The sequence below is a fragment of the Rana temporaria genome, chromosome 13 (assembly GCF_905171775.1).
Source record: "Rana temporaria chromosome 13, aRanTem1.1, whole genome shotgun sequence".
NCBI lineage: Eukaryota > Metazoa > Chordata > Amphibia > Anura > Ranidae > Rana > Rana temporaria.
Genome location: NC_053501.1, coordinates 20,314,734 through 20,333,690, shown reverse-complemented (window position 1 = coordinate 20,333,690; position 18,957 = coordinate 20,314,734). Strand labels below are relative to the sequence as shown.

Sequence of the window (18,957 nt, the reverse complement as noted above, 5' to 3'; positions counted from 1 at the left end):
TAATGGCACTGTCACTGCTAAACACAATATAGAGATGAAGAGTCACTGCTGTACAATATAAACACAATACAGTCCCTGGATTAGGACACTGACCAAGAGAACCTGTCATTAGTGAGCTTTATGGGAAATAACATTTCATTAATGTGTAGGAGGGTTTCACCAGAAAGGACCAGATTGTTGCCAACATCCCGCTAACAAGTAGATAGAAGCAAATGCCCCCCAGAGGGTTGGGACTTTTAAGGCAACTTAAAACCGAGTTCCGCCTAAAAAAAAAAATATTAAAAGCCAGCAGTTACAAATCCTGCAGCTGCTGACGTTTAATAAATGGACACTTTCCTGTCCAGGCCGCCCGCGATGTCGGCAGCCGATCATTCGTTCGTCTCTCGGCTGCCCCCGCTGCCATCCTTGGTGAGGGAATCAGGAAGTGAAGCGTTGCGGCTTCACTGCCCGGTTCCCTACTGCGCATGCGCAAGTCGTGCTGCGTGTCCTCACTGGTCCCCGCTGTCTTCTGGGACCTGTGTGTTTCCCAGAAGAAAGTGGGGGGGGGGGGGTCTATGCCCAGGAGTTGGTGCAAATACCCATAGGAATAAAAAACAATACAGTTGATATGATATAAAGACGTACATCTCCTTTTGGTAGTTTGACTGACGCGTTTCATGATCTTATTGGTATTCCCTTCATATGGGGCACTTCTTTTTGGGAGAAATCAATATACATCTATAACAAAGAACACAAAATAACTTTGAGGACATGAAACCACAGACAGGAAATCGATGAGGATAGAAGGGGCAACCACAGGGGTGGACTGACAACTCATGGGGCCCCCGGGCAATAGAAGATTATGGGGCCCCCGGGCTTACAGATGGCCACCATGCCAGGAGGCAGTGCAGCTAAAATCTCAGGATTTTCACATCAAAAGCATGTCGGATTAGGACATATCAGGGACAGATGTAAAAAAAACACAGATTTTTACATACTGTCCCTTGTTTTTTTTTAGCCTGGCAACCCTGATGGGGCCCCCTAGTGGCATGGGGCCCTCGGGCAGTGGGGAGCCTGATGTAATGGGGGCTCTCTCAGGACCCTGATGTAAGGAAGGCGCTTTCTGCGGACCCTGATGTAAGGAAGGGGCTTTCTGGGGACCCTGATGTAAGAAAGGGGCTCTCTGCGGACCCTGATTTAAGGAAGGGGCTTTCTGGGGACCCCGATGTAAGAAAGGGGCTCTCTGGGGACCCTGATGTAAGAAAGGGGCTCTCTGCGGACCCTGATTTAAGGAAGGGGCTTTCTGGGGACCCCGATGTAAGAAAGGGGCTCTCTGGGGACCCTGATGTAAGGGGCTCTCTGGGGACCCTGATGTAAGGGGGAGGCTCTTTGGGGACCCTGATGCAAGTAGAGGCTCTCTGGGGAATCTGAGGTAAGGAGGATCTCTCTGGGGACCCTGATGTAAGTGGGGGAGGCTCTCTGGGGACTATGATGTAAGCGGGAGGCTCTCTGGGGACCCTGAAGTAATAATAATATATAATGTTATATATATATATATATATATATATATATATATATATATATATATATATATATAAAAACACACACACGTATATTATATACATGTGCATGCCCGCCCAAGCGTATGACTTTCTTTACTTTGCTGCTATGGGTTCTAGTCCCAGATCTTTTGTAGACCTAGCAATGCCCCTGATCCCTGGTATATATGAGCCACTGACCTTTATAATTATCTGCTGACAGACCACTGGAGCTAGCTTTCCCCTTTTTGGATCAAACCACTGTTTTTGGAAGTTTATGTATAAGGCTTATTCGCCTGCAAGATAGTGAGACCCGTTCTCTTTCTTGCCATCTATGAACCTTGAATGTATCCTGATGAAGCTTAACAGCGAAACGCGTTGACGCATAAGGGCTCGCTATATATCATGTATATATATATGTTTTTTAACCTGTTTTCTAATGCTTTTTTCATACCATGTATTTTTTTTCAATAAACATTGTAATTTTTCTAATTTATCCATTGTTTACTGTGTCTTAAAAGTCTAATTGGTACCCCGTCTTTTTGTGTTCCCAAAGAATAGTAGTGGTAGAAAAGCACTCGTGGGTTTAACCAATTATTATTTTTTGTACAATTCTCCTTTAAGGGGTATGGCAGAGGTGTGTCTTATGCCTACATTCTTTTGCTTATAGTGGTCCCTCGTTGCCATCTCAGATATTTGGGAGGTATGCAATTATAAGTTCTTTAGAGGCACTCTCAGACAGGTGTAAGTCCTTCAGAGGCATAGTCCAGTGCTGGTGTCTTTCCGGGTTCAGGTGACTTTACACCCTGGTGGGGATGGGCGACATTCTTTTGCTCCTCGCAGGTGTTATTCGCCATCTCTCTCCCTTAAGGTTACCAATCTGAGCTCTCCATGGGGAATCCCCAAACTCCCTATCCTCCTTCTCTCTATTTTTATATAGTATAGTATACGGTACCTGCGCACAGCAGATGACTTTGTGCCACTCGCTCCCGCACGCTCCTGAAGCTTGTGCAACTCTGCAAGGGGCGGGTGTATTACTATTGTATCGTGTAAGGGGCGGGTGCCTAAAGAAGAGCAAACCCGCCCTTCAGTTGTTGAAACACACCCCACAAAAACGTGTAGTTTATTTATAAAACCACCACCAACTTATCAGCTCTGGCCATCAATTTTAAATTCGGCCTCTTCTTTAGGCATTCGCCCCTTACACAATATAATAGCAATATACCCGCCTCTTGCAGAGTTGCACGAGCATCGGGAGCGGGTGGCACAAAGTCTTCTGCTGTGCGCAGGCGCCATATACAGCTGTTTATGTTCGGAGAATTTCGGCAGGTCCATTGTGCTAACTACTACGCAAGCAGGCATTATCCGCAGAAGGTTTTTTTATCTTAAAATATCTTGTACTTACCTGAGCCCCATCTCTGTCCAGCGATGTACACAGTGCCTCTGACTGTCTGGGACTCTCCCTCCTGATTGGCACAGCAGCAGCACCATTAGCTCCCGCTGCTGTCAATCAAAGTCAGTTAGCCATTCAGGAAAAAGAGGGGTGGGCCCGAACGAACCACGGCTTCTTGTCTGAATGCACACACGGAGCTGCGGCTTGGCCTGGGTGCCCCCATAGTAAGCTGCTTGCTGTGGGGGCACTCAGCAGGAGGGAGGGGCCAGGAGCGCTGGTGAGGGACTCAAGAAGAGGAGGATCAGGGCTGCTCTGTGCAAAACCAACTGCAGGGGTAAGTAAAACATGTTTGTTATTTTTAACCGCTTCTGGACCACCCCACATACATTAACTGTGGTGTGCAAAATCACGTACCTGTACATGATTTCCTGCAATCGGTTTAGGGGCACACACGTGCCCCCCCCACTGTAATTGGACACAGCGGGGGCCAATCAGCGGGTCCGGTGGCCGCAGTGGCCACCCGACCCACCAATCGTTCACAGGAGAGATGGAGCAGCGCTGTGCCGATGTAAACAAAACACACCGCTGATCCGTCAGGGAAGGAAAGAGATCGTGTTTCAGCTAAGCTAAATCAAGATCTCTCTTTTCCTCCAGTGAATCCACTCCCCCCACAGTTAGAAACACCTCCCAGAGAACACATTTAACCCCTTGATCGCCCCCTAGTGTTAACCCCTTCCCTGCCAGTGTCATTTATACAGGGATCGTGCTTTTTTTTTAGCACTCGTTATTTTGGATAATTCGTAACTTTGGATTTATTCATATTTGTTATGTTCACTAACAGCCAAACTTGAAAGGAAATTGCAATACCTATAATTTAATAGTTAGTTATTATTAGTGTTGAGCAGAATATGCCATATTTGATTTCGCGATATATCTCGAATATATATTCGAATATTCGAGATATATTCGCTAAATTCGAATATTCGTGATATTTTATCGAAATTAAATGATTGCGATTTTTCGCTATTGCGAATTCGAAAATAATTGCGATTTTTTGATAACTGCGGTAGGAGCACTCTGATTGGCTCAGAATATTCGTGATATTTTATCGAAATATCGCAACATGCGAATGCGATATTTATTGCGCAATTTCGAGAAATGCTGGAGGAGCGCTCTGATTGGCTCAGAATATTCGTGATATTTTATCGAAAAATATCGCAACATGCGAATGCGATATTTATTGCGCAATTTCGAGAAATGCTGGAGGAGCGCTCTGATTGGCTCAGAATATTCGTGATATTTTATCGAAATATCGCAACATGCGAATGCGATATTTACTGCGCAATTTCGACAAATGCTGTAGGAGCACTCTGATTGGCTCAGAATATTCGTGATATTTTACAATACAAAATAATTGCGAATATTCGGCAAATGCGGAAGGAGCACTCTGATTGGCTCAGAATATTCTTGATATTTTACAATACAAAATAATTGCGAATATTCGGCAAATGCGGAAGGAGCACTCTGATTGGCTCAGAATATTCTTGATATTTTACAATACAAAATAATTGCGAATATTCGGCAAATGCGGAAGGAGCACTCTGATTGGCTCAGAATATTCTTGATATTTTACAATACAAAATAATTGCGAATATTCGGCAAATGCAGAAGGAGCACTCTGATTGGCTCAGAATATTCTTGATATTTTACAATACAAAATAATTGCGAATATTCGGCAAATGCGGAAGGAGCACTCTGATTGGCTCAGAATATTCGTGATATTTTACAATAGAAAATAAAAAGTGTTTTGCATTGGTGGTGATTCTTTACTCTATCCATCTGTCACAGCCGTTTGTCAATCAAACACCTTGAAGATTGAACACGTTCATGCTGCATGCTTTGGACTTTTTTTCACTTCACATATCAAAGACATTTTTATGAAAGATTATTTTTCTATTATTGGGACTATATTTCTTTATATATTTGTTTCACTGTGTATTTCACAAGTTATTTGCGCTTGCTTATTTTATAATTTGCCCACATGTCTTGTCACTAGACATATTTTTTATTCTTGTAGAGCGACTCCATTTTCTGTCTTGTATTAATTTATGTTGTATAACATTTTTGAGTTGCTGCTGTATTCTCCCCTTTTTTTAAGGTATGCGCAATTTTTTCCTACTTACAAAAAAAAATAATATCAAACATACAAATATTCATAACAGAAACATACACAAAGCCCCCCCCCCCCTTTTGCATCAGAGACAATCAGAGTTCTCCTACCACAGTTATCGAAAATTCGCAATCATTTTCGCATTCGCAATAGCGAAAAATCGCAATTTTTTTTTTTTCAATTTGGCAACATAAAAGGATCGCCTCAGCTTAGCTACTCGGCCCAGGGTCTCTAATCATACCAGCAATGCTTTTAGACGTCGATAGGATGTGATCTGTTTTGTAAAAATCAAATTGAAAAAATGCGAATATTCGGAATTGCGAATATTCACCGCGAAATTCGAAATATATCGCGAATACTCGAATATGCCATATTCGAGCCGAATATTCGCAATACGAATATTCGTGAGCAACACTAGTTATTATTAGTTAGTTAGTTATTCTTCAATATTTTTGGATTTTAGAATTTACAAATTTACTAAATTACGAACTTTTTAATTTACGAATTTATGAATTGCGATCATAGAGAATGACCCGGAAAAAAAAAAGAGAATGAAACAAAGGCAAAAAAAAATTTGGCAGTGCACATGTCTCGTAAAAATCGCAGATCGCCGCTATTACCACTTTTGGGTGGAACTCCGTGTAGCAAAGTCTTTAGCCTCTTACAGTCTAATGAGAACCTCCAAGGCCAGAGATAGCTGACATCCTTTAATATGTAGTGGGTTGTGCGGCATACTGGTTGCTAAGATGGTGAAAGTCATTGGGCGCCAGACACTTCATGGATGTAAAAGAGGTTTTATTTTTATTTTTTGTATTTTTGGGGGAGAGAGGGTTAGGACCAGGACACCCTTAAGTAGTTGTAGATTTAATTGGCCTCCGAGACTTCAATAGGAAGACAGCTGTGCAGGGAAAAGCCCCAGCAAGGCACCACATCTTGCTGTCTCCTATGGCAACAGTCTTTAACAGTTCCTAACTCAAACGTAACAGTCCTTCCAGCTTCACTACAACTGCTTCTTGTAGTTCTGTAATACTGAACTCTCGGTCTCTCACTAGACCCTCTGATTCACTGACTATAAATCCCTTGAGCTCCTCCAAGGTTGGTAGTGGTATCTCCCTCAAGCGCCACCCCTGCTGGGTCCCCTAGCTTGGCACTCTAGATACTTCTCAAGCTTCACCCCTGCTAACCAGCGAGGTCCCTGGCTTGACACACAAGGCTGCTCTGCAAGCGTCACCTCTGCTGATTGGGTCCCTGACTTGATCACTGCCTGAAGTTTCCCGATTCTCAACCGTGCCCGTTCAGTGAGAATACTGCTCCGGTACTTGCTTCAGTTACTCACTGTGGTCCCTGGAAATAAGGGGGTTGGCCCCTTTGTGGCGATATCTTCCCCTCTACCTCCAACCACTGACAGGTTCTCTGGCCGGCAGGACCGCCACTTCTGGTTGGACTGAAAGCCGCAGTGCTAACCCTGTGCTGCTCTCCTACTTCTGGATAGGCCCTTAGAAATAGGGTGACCAGACATCCCCGGATTTCTGGGGACAGTGCCCGGATTCTGTCCCCAGTTTTGTCCCCAGATTGGATTTGAATAGGGCCTGGGGCAATTTCAAAGACAGTCAGTGTAGAATAAAAAAATAATTCTGAATTACACACCCCTGCTCTGCCGCTCCTACTAGCTTAGGGAAGTGTATTTTTTCCATTATCTGTGCCCCTTTCTGATGATCATGGGCTGGTCGGAGCGAAGGGAATATTTGTTCAGTTTCGGGTGCATGCCCATTCAGTTCTGCTTACATGTTCTTCTGCCTTGGCTCAGGTCCCGGCCAGCCGCCTGCCTGTTTATCTCCTTGCCTTCCCTGGCGGAGTGATCTTCCTCCGCTCCCCACCCAGTAGTAGCTGGAGCCTGGAGAGTAAGACTTGACAGGCTGTAAGGGGGATGGCGGCGGCGACGATGGGCATAGAGTCGCTGATTGCCGCCATTACTAGTAAAAAAAAAAATATGTCCCCGGATTTCATTTTAAAAATCTGGTCACCTTACTCAGACAGCCTGGCTGCCAAATGCCCCTGAGATAGGCCCAATCTCTGACCTAGCAGCCCGGGGCAGATAACACGTCGTCCACCCAGACAGCCGTTCAGGTGGCACAGGACACCTGACCTCACCCAAATATATAGGCTCTCCCGGCAGGCCAAGGGATTCAAGAAAACCCCTGCCCATTGGCTGCAACACCTCATATATCCATAACCTGACCTTGAGTTGCCCTTCTTGTATCTAGTACCACCAAGTATCCGGCAACCTAGTGGTAGAAGGGAAAAGTGCAACAAGGGCAAATTTATGGAGAAATCAATGGATCTCTAACAATCAACCAAAATAACTACACCTGGCAAGTCAATTTGTGAGGAGATTCCTGACTAAACCCCAGGGTGCTATATGCGCTTTAAATGAACAAGCTGAAGTTAGAAGCTGATTGGTTTCTATGCACAACAAATCTCCCCCATAGTTTAGTGTCACTTTCACTTGCTGCATGCTCATTCTTGGACTGTCACCCAGGGGTGCCAACTGTCATCAAATTCACGGACAGTTTGCAAAATCTCTGATTTTTACACCTGTCCGTGAATGTCTGTTATGGACATGCAGTGTTATGCCGCCCCAAAGATGCTGCTTGCAGGACTTTTTTTTCCCCGTCCTGCAAGCGCACCCCCCCAGTGTGAAAGCAATCAGGCTTTCACATTGGGTTGGCTTGAGAGGCGTTTTTCAGGTGCTTTACAAGCGCTATATTTAGCGCTAAATCGCTTGAAAAGGGCCCCCAGTGTTAGGCCCCTTTCACACTGGGGCAGGATGTGCGGTGGCGGTATAGCGCCACTATTTTTAGCAGCACTATACCATCGGAATTGCGGCGGTATTCGGAAGCTAGCGGTGCGGTATTAACCCCCGCTAGTGGCCGAAAAAGGGGTTAATACAGCCCGCAATGCACCTCTGCAGAGGCGCATTGCCGGCGGTATTACTGAGGTGTCCCATTGTTTTCGACGGGAAGGAGCGATGAAGGAGCCATATACACACACCGCTCCTCTCACCGCTCCAAAGATGCTGCTTGCCCCTCGGGCTTTCACATTGAGAATGCTGGGGGAGGAGAATTTCAGGCGTTATTTATGCACTATTTTTAGCGCTAAAACGCCTGAAATACGCCTCAGTGTGAAAGGGGCCTTATGCGTAGGCAGATTGCAAGTCTGTAATGGACGTGTAAAAATCATGGATTTTGAAAACCGTTAGTGAATTTAATGACAGTTGGCAAATGGCAACCCACAGCCAGGCAACCGACATTTTTAGAACGGGGGCAAACAATGGTTTCTCTCATGACAGGTGCACTTTATTTTCCAAAAGATAATGGCCAGTAATAAATAATAATATTATCATCAGTCTTAGTTCACTATAAGGACAGAGAGTATTATAGGCACCTCCTGCCATCACAGGCCCAACACCACCCACTTCCCCTGTCTCCACAGCGACTAGCGCCGATATGGCGACCCGTCAGAATTGGTAACGGAAGTGACGTTTCGTTGCCGCCATCTTGCTACACCCCACACTCCTCCATAGTAATGATATAACGAGAGGGGGGCAAGCGGACATCTTGTTACACCCACCGGAGTTTTGCATTACACAGTTATTTTTACCAGGAAACGGAGCATAGATGCTTAAATACAGTATTTAGAAAACCAGCGGATTGTTTAGATGTTAAATTTTAAAAGCAGCGGCAAACCTGCTGACCTCACAGGTTTGCTAATGTGCCAGAACACCTCAAATTTTAAAATTCAACCTGTAAACAGTAATTTGGATTTCCAAATACTGTATTTAAGCATATAAGCTCCGTTTTGTGTTAAAAATAACTGTGGAATGCAAAACTCTGGTGGGTGTAACAAGATGTCCGCTTGTCTCTTCTTGGTTGTATCCTTATTGTGGAGGAGTGCGGGGAGGAGCAAGATGGCGGTGACGAAACGTCACTTCGATTACCAATTCTGACGGGTCGCCTAATCTGACGGAGCACATGTGGGCCGGGGGTTTGGTGAGCTCAGGCCGCGCTGCATGCTGGGAGCGGCCTGGCTGGGTTGATTAGCGCGCGCGCGGCTCCGCCCCTTCCTTTTCCAGAGCAGAGAGCCGAGCACGATGGGCCACCAGCAGCTGTACTGGAGTCACCCGAGGAAGTTCGGCCAGGGATCCCGCTCCTGGTCTGTGTCCCCCGGGTGTGGGAACCTAAGGGGAAGGTGGTGGGGAGGAGGGCGGGCTCGGTGGGACTGTACTGGGGGGTAGGGAGGGTGGAGGAGGTGTAGGCCTCATGGGCAGCAGCATGGCGGCCGGGGACAGGGATGGCGGCGCTGACATGACTCCGCCTATTGTTGTCCGAGGAATGGGGTATACGGGACACTACGAGGACAGGACCCTTCCTAGGGTGGGAGATGGGGGCCCGGGTTGTCAAGGGAGATGCCTTGTCATCAGTGTGATCTGTCCCTTGTACGGTTGTTCTTCCAACCCACCTACCATTGTAATCTTATGGGGTGTTGAGGGTTTAAAGTGGAGGTTCCCCTAAATAAACTTTTAACATTGCATTTCCCACATTAATGACAATTAGAATCGGCTGGTTTTATAAAAAAAAAAAACGTAAGTACCGTTTGCTATATGCGTTCTCACCGCCGCTTCCGGGTATGATGGTCGGGGCTGGGCGTTCCTAATTGATGGACAGGCATCCGACCGACGCATACATCGCGTCACGAGATGCCGAAAGAAGCCGAACGTCGGTGCGGCTCTATACGGCGCATGCGCACCGACGTTCGGCATCTCGTGACGCGATGTATGCGTCGGTTGGATGCTTGTCCATCAATTAGGAACGCCCAGCCCCGACCATGCTACCCGGAAGCGGGGGTGAGAACGCATACAGCAAACGGTACGTACGGATGTTTTTTTTTAATAAAACCAGCCGATTCTAATAGTCATTAATGTGGGAAATGCAATGTTAAAAGTTTATTTTTAGGAGAACCTCCACTTTAAGTTGAAGGCAAAGCTTCTCCTTTAGGATCCAGTGAGGCTGCAGCCACCGCTTTTATTTATTGGTGCGTTTTTTTGTGACCGCATGGTGCGCACCATTTCCTTGAATGCGTTTCCCTACACATGACAAAGTGGTTCCTGGACTTTCCCAGCCTTGTATGTTTTTTTTGCAATGAGTGTTTTGCTGCATCCCATCCAAATTTGTGGGGGTGCAGTTAAGGGAATAACGATAATTCAGGTGTGAATGGGGTCCAAGGGCCTGATTGCAAGCGCATGTTCCTGTGCGATTCGCCTGCGATCCGGGTGTGATTTCAGGCTGTTCACCACCACCACCATTTCAGGCTGCATCACACCAGAAGCAGTGTATGCGCTACTGTTGGTAAACACTCTAATCAGATCACAGGATACTTCTGTACCATGTGGGCAAACACTGACTTTCATTTGGGGTGTCGTTTGCCTTGTACTGACACCTGGTGCAGATTGTGTGCAGTGCGTTCTAAATGCGGTGCAGGAAACGGCACAGGAATGCCGGTTTAGCACGGTTTTTATGTGCTACCAACTAGTCAAACAAACCCTGAGCTCTTCAACCCCCCCCCCCAGTGGCCCCAGTCCTTTTCTGGGGTCCCCCAGCTGCACTCCTCCATCGAGTACCCCTACGGAGACCCGCATTCCATGGGGGCGCTTGTGCAGGCACTCTCCCGATTCCTGCTGCTTCCATTGACAGATGAGCAGGATTCGTGCCCCCCCCCCTGTGTCTGATTCGTTTGACAGCACCGGGAGCCAATGGCTCCTGCTATCTGAGGACCCAAGACAGTGGCTGCAGCTGCTGGGCTTGTTCTCCTTGCTGGAGAGATCGGGTTCAGTAAAAGGGGGGGGCTGCTACACCACATTTTTTTCACCTTAATGCATTAAGGTGAAAAACATTGAAACTTTACAACTGCTTTAGGAGAGGGTTAGAACTCCTGTCAGGTTTTGTCTGTCCCATGGGGGAGATTTCCCATCACTTCCCGTCCCATAATCAAAATGGGTAGTGAGGAAAACCTTGCAAATTAAATCCCAGGATCCTATTATTGTTATGGTGACAGCCCAAATTTTTTCCCCGTCTTTCTTCTACTTTTGGTGACAACTGTAAAAGACAAATGGAGGAAAGCTTGTATTTGTTTTAAATTGAATGTAAAGTCAGAAGGTGCATTAAGATAAAAAAAACCTGTGTGCAGCAGCCCCCATAATACTTACCTGAGGTCCCGATGTCCACAAGTGTCTCATCCATATGAGATTCTCCTTGATTGGCTGAGACACGGCAGCGGCGTTATTGGCTCCTGTCAGTCAGCTAGCCAATCAGGGGGGAGGGGACTGGGTCAGGGCTCTGTCTGAATAGACAATTTGGCTCAGGTGCCCTTATAGCAAGCTGCTTGCTGTGGGGGCACTAAACAGGAGGGAGGGGCCAGGATCATAGAGGAGGGGCCCGAGAAGAAGATCCGGGCTGCTCTGTGCAAATCCAATGCAACTGAGCATGCAAGGATAACATGTTTGTACATCTTTTTTTCTTATAAAAAACAATCACTTTAAATCTCTTGCTGCCTGTGCAGCAGGAAAGAGTGACCTTTTACCACATTAGTGTCCATGGATGGCTGAGGGTTAGGCTGTGAGCCACGTTCCCAGCACAGCGGTTGAGCTGTCATGGACTCTCTAGTAATCAGGAGCTGGCAGGACCCACTTGTCGGTTGACTTCTGTTGGCAGCCAGTCAGTGGTCACATGATTGGGCAGTCCTTCCTGGGCAAAAGGAAAGGCTGGGCGAGAAGGGGTATGGGGGCCAATTCACACTACATGGTGACAGACATTTTACTGCATTGTAAGACATCTGTTGCCGTAGGGAAATGCAGAAACAGTTGTTTCCTATGTGTCCCATTCACACTGCAACAAAGCCTAGCGCTGCAGCCTGCTGCCAACAAATGCAGAAATGCCGCCTGATATTACAGCGAACTAAGTGTGTTTTGTACACTTCAAATAAAGTTGGTACGGAACAAAAAGCAGTTTGATGCAATTGTGCATTACGCTGCCCCCTAGCGCAACAACAATGCAGAGCAGCTGGAACGTTGAATCACGCTGGCTGCTGTGCCATTTCAGAGGGGCAGTGTGAATTGGCCCTGAGCTGGGTGGGGGGTTACCAGTTGTGCTAAGACAGTAAATTAAAAATGCAATGAAGCAATTGGCACAAACTTTTTTTTATTTTTTTTTTGCCATACCTGGTCTGTTGGGAGATGTTTAATTTCCCGTCCCAGAGATGCGACATAAAGGGGGGTTCAGTGAGCCCTTTTCCATTGGCTGTCACCAGAACAGGTGTCCCTATTAAAAGATTTTCTCCACTTCTGCTCTGGTGACAACTATAAAGTGGAGTTCCTGTCAGCAGGGGGTTAAATTGGTGCATATGTTTTTTCAGATTCCTCTATGCGTTTCTTTTATATGTGCAGGCCAAGCTGTCCAGCTCTAGTGATGGGGGTTGAGTTAAACTATACAAGGGGCTGTGTGGTTTAAACAATAAGATATTGCAGCTGCCCTGGCATTGTTTGCCCCCGATTCTTTTGATGGACAGTGTGGTCAGTTTAGTGAAGCCTGTAATAAAGACTACGATTAGCTTACATATACTGATGACTTTGATAATGGCATCTATAATTTGCCATACTAAACTTTTTAAAGGAAAAGTGAATTGTAACACAAAGTGCATCTTGCCCCAACCCACCCTCCAGATGTGTACCTACCTCCATCTGACCAGCCACGGTTCTGCTTTTGGTCACATCTATCGGTGCATGTCCCACTGTCCTAGACATCTGTGTATTAAAGCTCCATGGACTTCAATGGGACTGTGTCCAGAGGCCAGAAAAATGGCCTTACAAGTGTCATTTTAACCCCTTGGTGCCAGCTGCTGCTTGGCCTTTAAGCGGGTTGCTATGCTGGGAGGTGGGGCTTATGGCCTCAGGACTTTTCCGATTGTGTGGCCTGCTGTGATTGGCAGCCAGTCACGGGAGTCCCACTATCGCAAGAGTCCCGATCGCAGTCACGGCGCTCCCACTATCGGAAGAGTCCCGATCGCAGAAACTTTCCGTGAGCCACTGGTCGCTGCTGGGAGCACGCAAGGTGCACAAAGCGTGCACCTTGCATGCTCCCAGCAGCAACCAGTGGCTCACAGAAAGTTTCTGCGATCGGGACTCTTCCGATTTAACCTCTTGGCACCGAGGGGAGACACATTTGCGTGCATTAGCGCAGACAGTGCTGTCAAGTACTGTCTGCGCTAATGCATGCAAATGTGTCTCCCCTCGGTGCCAATAGGTTAAATGTCCTGCACGACCAGGGTGGTGAAGCTGGCACAGCTGAATGTAAACACATGGCAGAACCAGTGCTGCGAGGTGGGAGGGAAGTCATGTGTGGAGGGTGGGTTAGGTCAGTGGAAGGAGGCAAAAAATAAGCGCGCCTATTAAAGTAATTGAAGTATAGCAATTGTACAAATTGTAATTTGCACCCGTTGCAATTATATAAGCCTTGGTTCACACTGAATGCGACTTTGAAATTCAGGTGCGACTTGCCTGACATCTCTGCAAGTCGTACCTAAAATCGCAAAAAATGGTGCGGCATCGCCAAGCCGGAGTTGCACCAATTTGAACGGCTCCATTGCCAACAGTGTGACTTGTCATGTGATTTGGAACGGTAAAATCGCATCGTGTGAATGGGGGCGTAATGTTTTAAAGTATGAATTGGCTAGAAATGGCCTATCCAGATGGCCTCTACCTGCTGTTGGCGTTCTAGGCATAGATGCAGCGCACTGTTTTTCTGTAGTCCAAGATAACGCGAAGGGCTAATTAGTCTTGAATGCAGGAAATGTACAAAGGCAAGCTTAGTTTCTGGCAGGATCGGTAGATTTTTTTTTTTTTTTGTTTGTATTGAACAGATATGACAAAATATTTTCAATGATGTATTTAAGACCAAAAGGGAGTGAATGAGGTTTGTAGTTGGCTGTTGGCACTAATCGCAAGAGAATGCAGCAGGTTGGTTATACCCAAGTTGATGGAACGACTTGGTACATTCAGCCTGCCCATTAAATATTTGAAGAGTAAGGCCAGCCATCCAATCAGAAGTAAGGCAGTAACACCCTTTTATGAAGTCTAAGGCCTGCATCCTCTGTCCAGTTTCCTTTCCTGTGGAAGAAGCTGCTCCTGACCGCTCTTGGAAGACGCTCGTCTCGCACCCCAGTGATGAGCCCAATAACCTTCTCCCAACAGCGTCCAGCGGCAGCTTCCTGCTTGGAAAAGGAAGTTGAAGGCCAGCGAAGGATGAAATATTTTAATTTTAAGATGACATTGGTTACATTTTTGTACCCAGCAGTGACTTAAAATACTGAATGGGCACGACCACCAGCCAACTGGCACTTTTAGTCGGCCTAAGCCCTCCTCTTAGAACAGGTTTCCTTTAAACAAGGGTGGTGGGCAGTAAAAAATTTTAAGTGGTGTACATGTAAATGCTTAGACTGGTTTTTAAATTCATTATTTTCTTTTACAGCCGAGTGTGTTCCAACCGACATGGACTGATCCGCAAATATGGACTGAACATGTGCCGCCAGTGCTTTAGGCAGTATGCAAAGGACATTGGCTTTGTCAAGGTAATTCTAGCTTTATTGTACTAATTATGTTGCTGCAAAAATAGACTATTTTAGATCAGTGATATGCAATTAGCAGGCCTCCAGCTGTTGCAAAACTACAAGTCCCATCATGCCTCTGGGTGCCATTCTTGTGGCTGTCAGAGTCTTGCTATGCCTTGTGGGATTTGTAGTTCTGCAACAGCTGGAGGTCCACTAATTGCATATCTGTTTTAGATCTTGGGGAACACAAGCAGATTTTCGATTTTTTTTTCCACTGGAAATTGCTGTGAGCTCTGTACTGAGATGGACATCATAAGCATGCGTGGCTTTCACATGGATTCCTCCAGATCTGGAAGGTGTATGCTGCAGTTTGGAGGTCCCCACTACATGGAGTGGCTTGTTCTCATCCTTGAGTTTTTTTTTTTTAAATATGACAGCTAAGCTGTTGGTGTTCTCTCCAAATGTAATCTATAGGTAAAGGAGAAGTTTGGGAAATCAAAAAATAAACATTCATGCTTGCCTACATCTGTCATCACCGGCTCAAAGACCAAGGACTGAGCGATCTCATGACCACTGATCGCTCAGTTCTCGGTCTGCTCTGAGCAGAGTGCATTCATTCCCGTCAGCGATTATCTGCTTGCCCATACAAGTACAAGTAAACAGATACACTGACAGGTCTGCAGGAGTTCTGATTTGCTGGTGCAATGCTTTACATCAGTGATTCTCAACCCTGTCCTTGTCCCCCCCAACAGGCCATGCTTTGGTATTTTGGACAGCTATTATATCCAAGAGAATTTTCCAAACAATTGACTCTGATTAGAAGCACCTGTGCAAGATAAAGGAAAACCTGTAAACATGGCCTGTTGGGGGTACTTGGGGTTGAAAACTGCTGCTTTACAGGCTACCAAATGCATTTTCTTGTTAAAAGGCGAACTCCTCTTTAACCCCTTGTAGCCAGCACCTCCCTGCCTTTGAAGGGGTTTAGGATGCCAGAAGATGGGGTGGGGTTTATGATCATGTGATTGGCTGTCACATGATCGGAAAGCTATTAGGACCTTTAATTAGCAGTCGGTAACTGCCGCAAACGCACTCGGCACAGCTGATTTTTGCAATGTACACGCAGCTGCTCGGTGACAAGGCCCACCCGCCGAGAGGCTGCATATTTGCATGTGGCCAGCGCCAAGAGGTGATGAGCTTTCACAATCCCCTGTGACTTGTAATGGGATTTGCTTGCTGCTTTGAGATACATTTCTATTTGCTTTTCAGTCATAATGTTCAATTTGTTTGCCATTCGCATGTATGAAGGAATACAAGCAAATGTTTGTATATATTAGTCCTCAGTGGTTGTAAACTGAGGGGGGGGGGAACTTGCAGGACAAAGGCATAATGAGCTAGTATGCATCGCATACTAGCTCATTGACGTCGGCACATGCGGATACAGTGAATATCTCTAACTGCAAGCTTATGAGATATTCATGGTACCTACAGAAGTATGCCTTATTGACTTAACTGTAGGTAAGTGGTGTAACAGTTTACAACCACTTTAATACAAATGCGATTGGTGTTCTTAAAGAGGAACTGCAGTCTGCTTGCATAATTTGTAATAAAAACATCTTTGCCATTCTGAAGCTTCCCTCCAACCACTTTGCATATTTTATATATACTGTGATTCTGTACTTGCCAAATATGCTGCAGAAATCTCCCTCCACTGAGTCTGGCTGCAACCATTTTAACTGTGGGCAGCTGAAGCTGCTGCCTGTTCACTTCCTGGATTTACAGACACACACATGCAGCTCTGCAGCTTTCATTGACCCTCTTATGACTTGCCCAGGAAGTGGGCTTTATAAGGTATTTACTGGCAGAAAAAAATGTACTACCCAAAGTTTAAACAAGGGCAAAAGGTGTAATGGAAAGATTTTGTTGAGCGGACATAACACTGCCTCTGCTGCTCTGATATCCCACGCAGTGTTGTCCTTTGGATTACAGATCTCCAATTCTGGCCCCTCGTTTCCGCATGCTTTCCCAGAAACACAAAGCTGCTACCATCACTTGCTAGAGACTACACTGTAGTAAGGTAGCTCATTGGGAATATTGTGTTGGGTGAACCTTTATTGGCATCTGACCTGCAGCTTTTTTTTTTTGAACTAGCCTTTCCAATGTCACATGTCATTTCTCAGTACACTAGCAAAAGTACAGACAGCTTGGGATGCTTTTGTAGAAGGAAAGGTATATTTGGGGGGCAAATTTGAGTCCTGCTTATAAAAATCCCGTTATCTGTTTTTGTCTTTCAGCTGGACTAAATGGAAACTTGTTTGGATATTTGGACAAGATCTTTGGCCAGAAATACTTCAGCTGAGATGTCCATTTTGTACCCTAAGACTTTGAAGAACATTCACATGTGAATTATACTGGTTTACATCTTGCAGTTGGTACTCCAAAACTTTGAACAACACATGTGAATAAAATTAGTTTATACCTTACAATATCTGTTTGTTTTTTGTTTTTTTTTAAGTTACGAATGGTAAAAATGTGATTTATTGAGTTACGCTTGGCAGTGTTTTACCTTCATTGACCATTTACGAGATTACTACCTTATGGTGGATGGCGCTTCTGAAATCTCTGCAACATGCAGACTAGAGCTGCACAATTATGGATACAATGAAATTGTTTTGCTTGGAATAAAGATTCTCGGAGTAACATCTTTCCCATTATACAAAAAAAATCTTTCCAAAAGCATCTGCAAGACAGCTGTGCAAATACAATTTGACATAACATTGCAATGACTGCCATTTTATTCTTTAGGGGTCGGTGCTAAAGTTTGTTTCCAAGTAATTTTCTAGTGTGTGTGTGTGTGTGTGTATTTTTTTTTTTTTTTAACTTCAAGTGTCAGAAAAAGGCGTAGCCTTTAATCACTTGCCATCCACCTGCTGTCATTATACAGCAGCTGTTTGAAGGGGAATACCGTTATGGCAGAAACTAACTGCCCTAACTCTGGTATCCTCAACAGCGGGCGTTCAGCTTTCAGAGAAACGTGGTCTCTGCTGCGGGTTTGCAGCAAGATCACTTTTATCGGGGGCGTGTCTTCTCTGCCGCTTGTCGGAGACAATTAGGTCCTCTTTCCTCACAGGCTATATGCTGAGTGAAGGAAAGATGGCCCCTGCTCGGCTCCACACCATTGGATGGTGGAAGCAACCTCAAGCATCACTTCTGCCCAATGGTCTTAAAGGGGAAATTCTTTCTTTTACAAAAAAAAAATTATAATAGTGTAACATGAGATCTGACATCTTTTTGACCCCAAATCTCACATTAAAGTCACGTGTTTTTTCTATTACAAGGGATGTTTACATTGCTTGTAATAAAAGTGAACTTTTTTTTTCTGAAAAGACAGTGTAAACATGTAAAGTGCCCTGCTGAGCTTGTGCGCAGAAGTGATCGCATATGCAAGTGGTGCCCGCATAGGAAAACTGTTAAAACCACATGTGAGGTATCGCTGCAAGAATTCAATCCCTAGACCTTCTCTGTAACTCTAAACTGGTAACCTGTAGAAATTTGTAAACGTTGCTTATGGAGATTTTAAGGGTCACGTTTGTAGCTCCAATGTGACTCAAACAGTACAAATTCTGGAGAAGGTCCTGAATTTGCAGAAGTCAGCCTTGGTCCCAACCCAAAGGTTTGAAAATGTTGGCCTGATACTGCACACTCGAGAGTGACCCCCCCCCCCCCAAGACAATGCTTTGCTCTGAACTCAGGTGGGGTTGCTTTAATCCATGAAAACTCCTTGATTTAGCTTGCATAAGGGTTCTTGGAAAGATTGTAGCCTTCAAGGCAGTTCCCAATTTCATTGCAGACACCTCAAACTATTTTTTTTTAAATAAAAAGCAGAGCTTCCCCCCTCACCTTCCAGGACAGCTACTTGAGATGATTGGCTCCGCCCTCTACAGGAAAATCAAATTGGATACAATTGAAAAGCCCCTCTTCTCTGACCCTCAGTTTTGTGTTTCCAGAGCCTCCAGGAGCACCGACACTTTTTCTTAGCTGTGGTTGGCAGACCCCTTGCTCTGGGCAACATCCAGTACTGGTTGTGGACAGATCCTGGGTGTGTTCAGTCCTTTTTTTTTTTTTTTTAAAGCTAGAAGGGTTCCCTGTTGGCGGTACTTGCTTACCTGTAAAGGTAATGGCAACTTCCCTCAGGTTTTTCCTCAGCACTGCTGGTTGACGCC

The 18,957-nt window shown here is 45.5% G+C and overlaps 1 protein-coding gene across 1 annotated transcript; it reads left to right on the top strand.

The window, feature by feature from the left end:
- Positions 1-9,182: 9,182 nt before the first annotated feature.
- RPS29 (ribosomal protein S29) lies at positions 9,183-17,222 on the top strand. Its single transcript, XM_040332108.1, has 3 exons — positions 9,183-9,292; positions 14,659-14,758; positions 17,029-17,222. Exons 1-3 carry the CDS (start codon positions 9,231-9,233, stop codon positions 17,035-17,037), a joined length of 171 nt encoding a protein of 56 aa, XP_040188042.1. The 5' UTR covers positions 9,183-9,230; the 3' UTR covers positions 17,038-17,222.
- Positions 17,223-18,957: the final 1,735 nt, after the last annotated feature.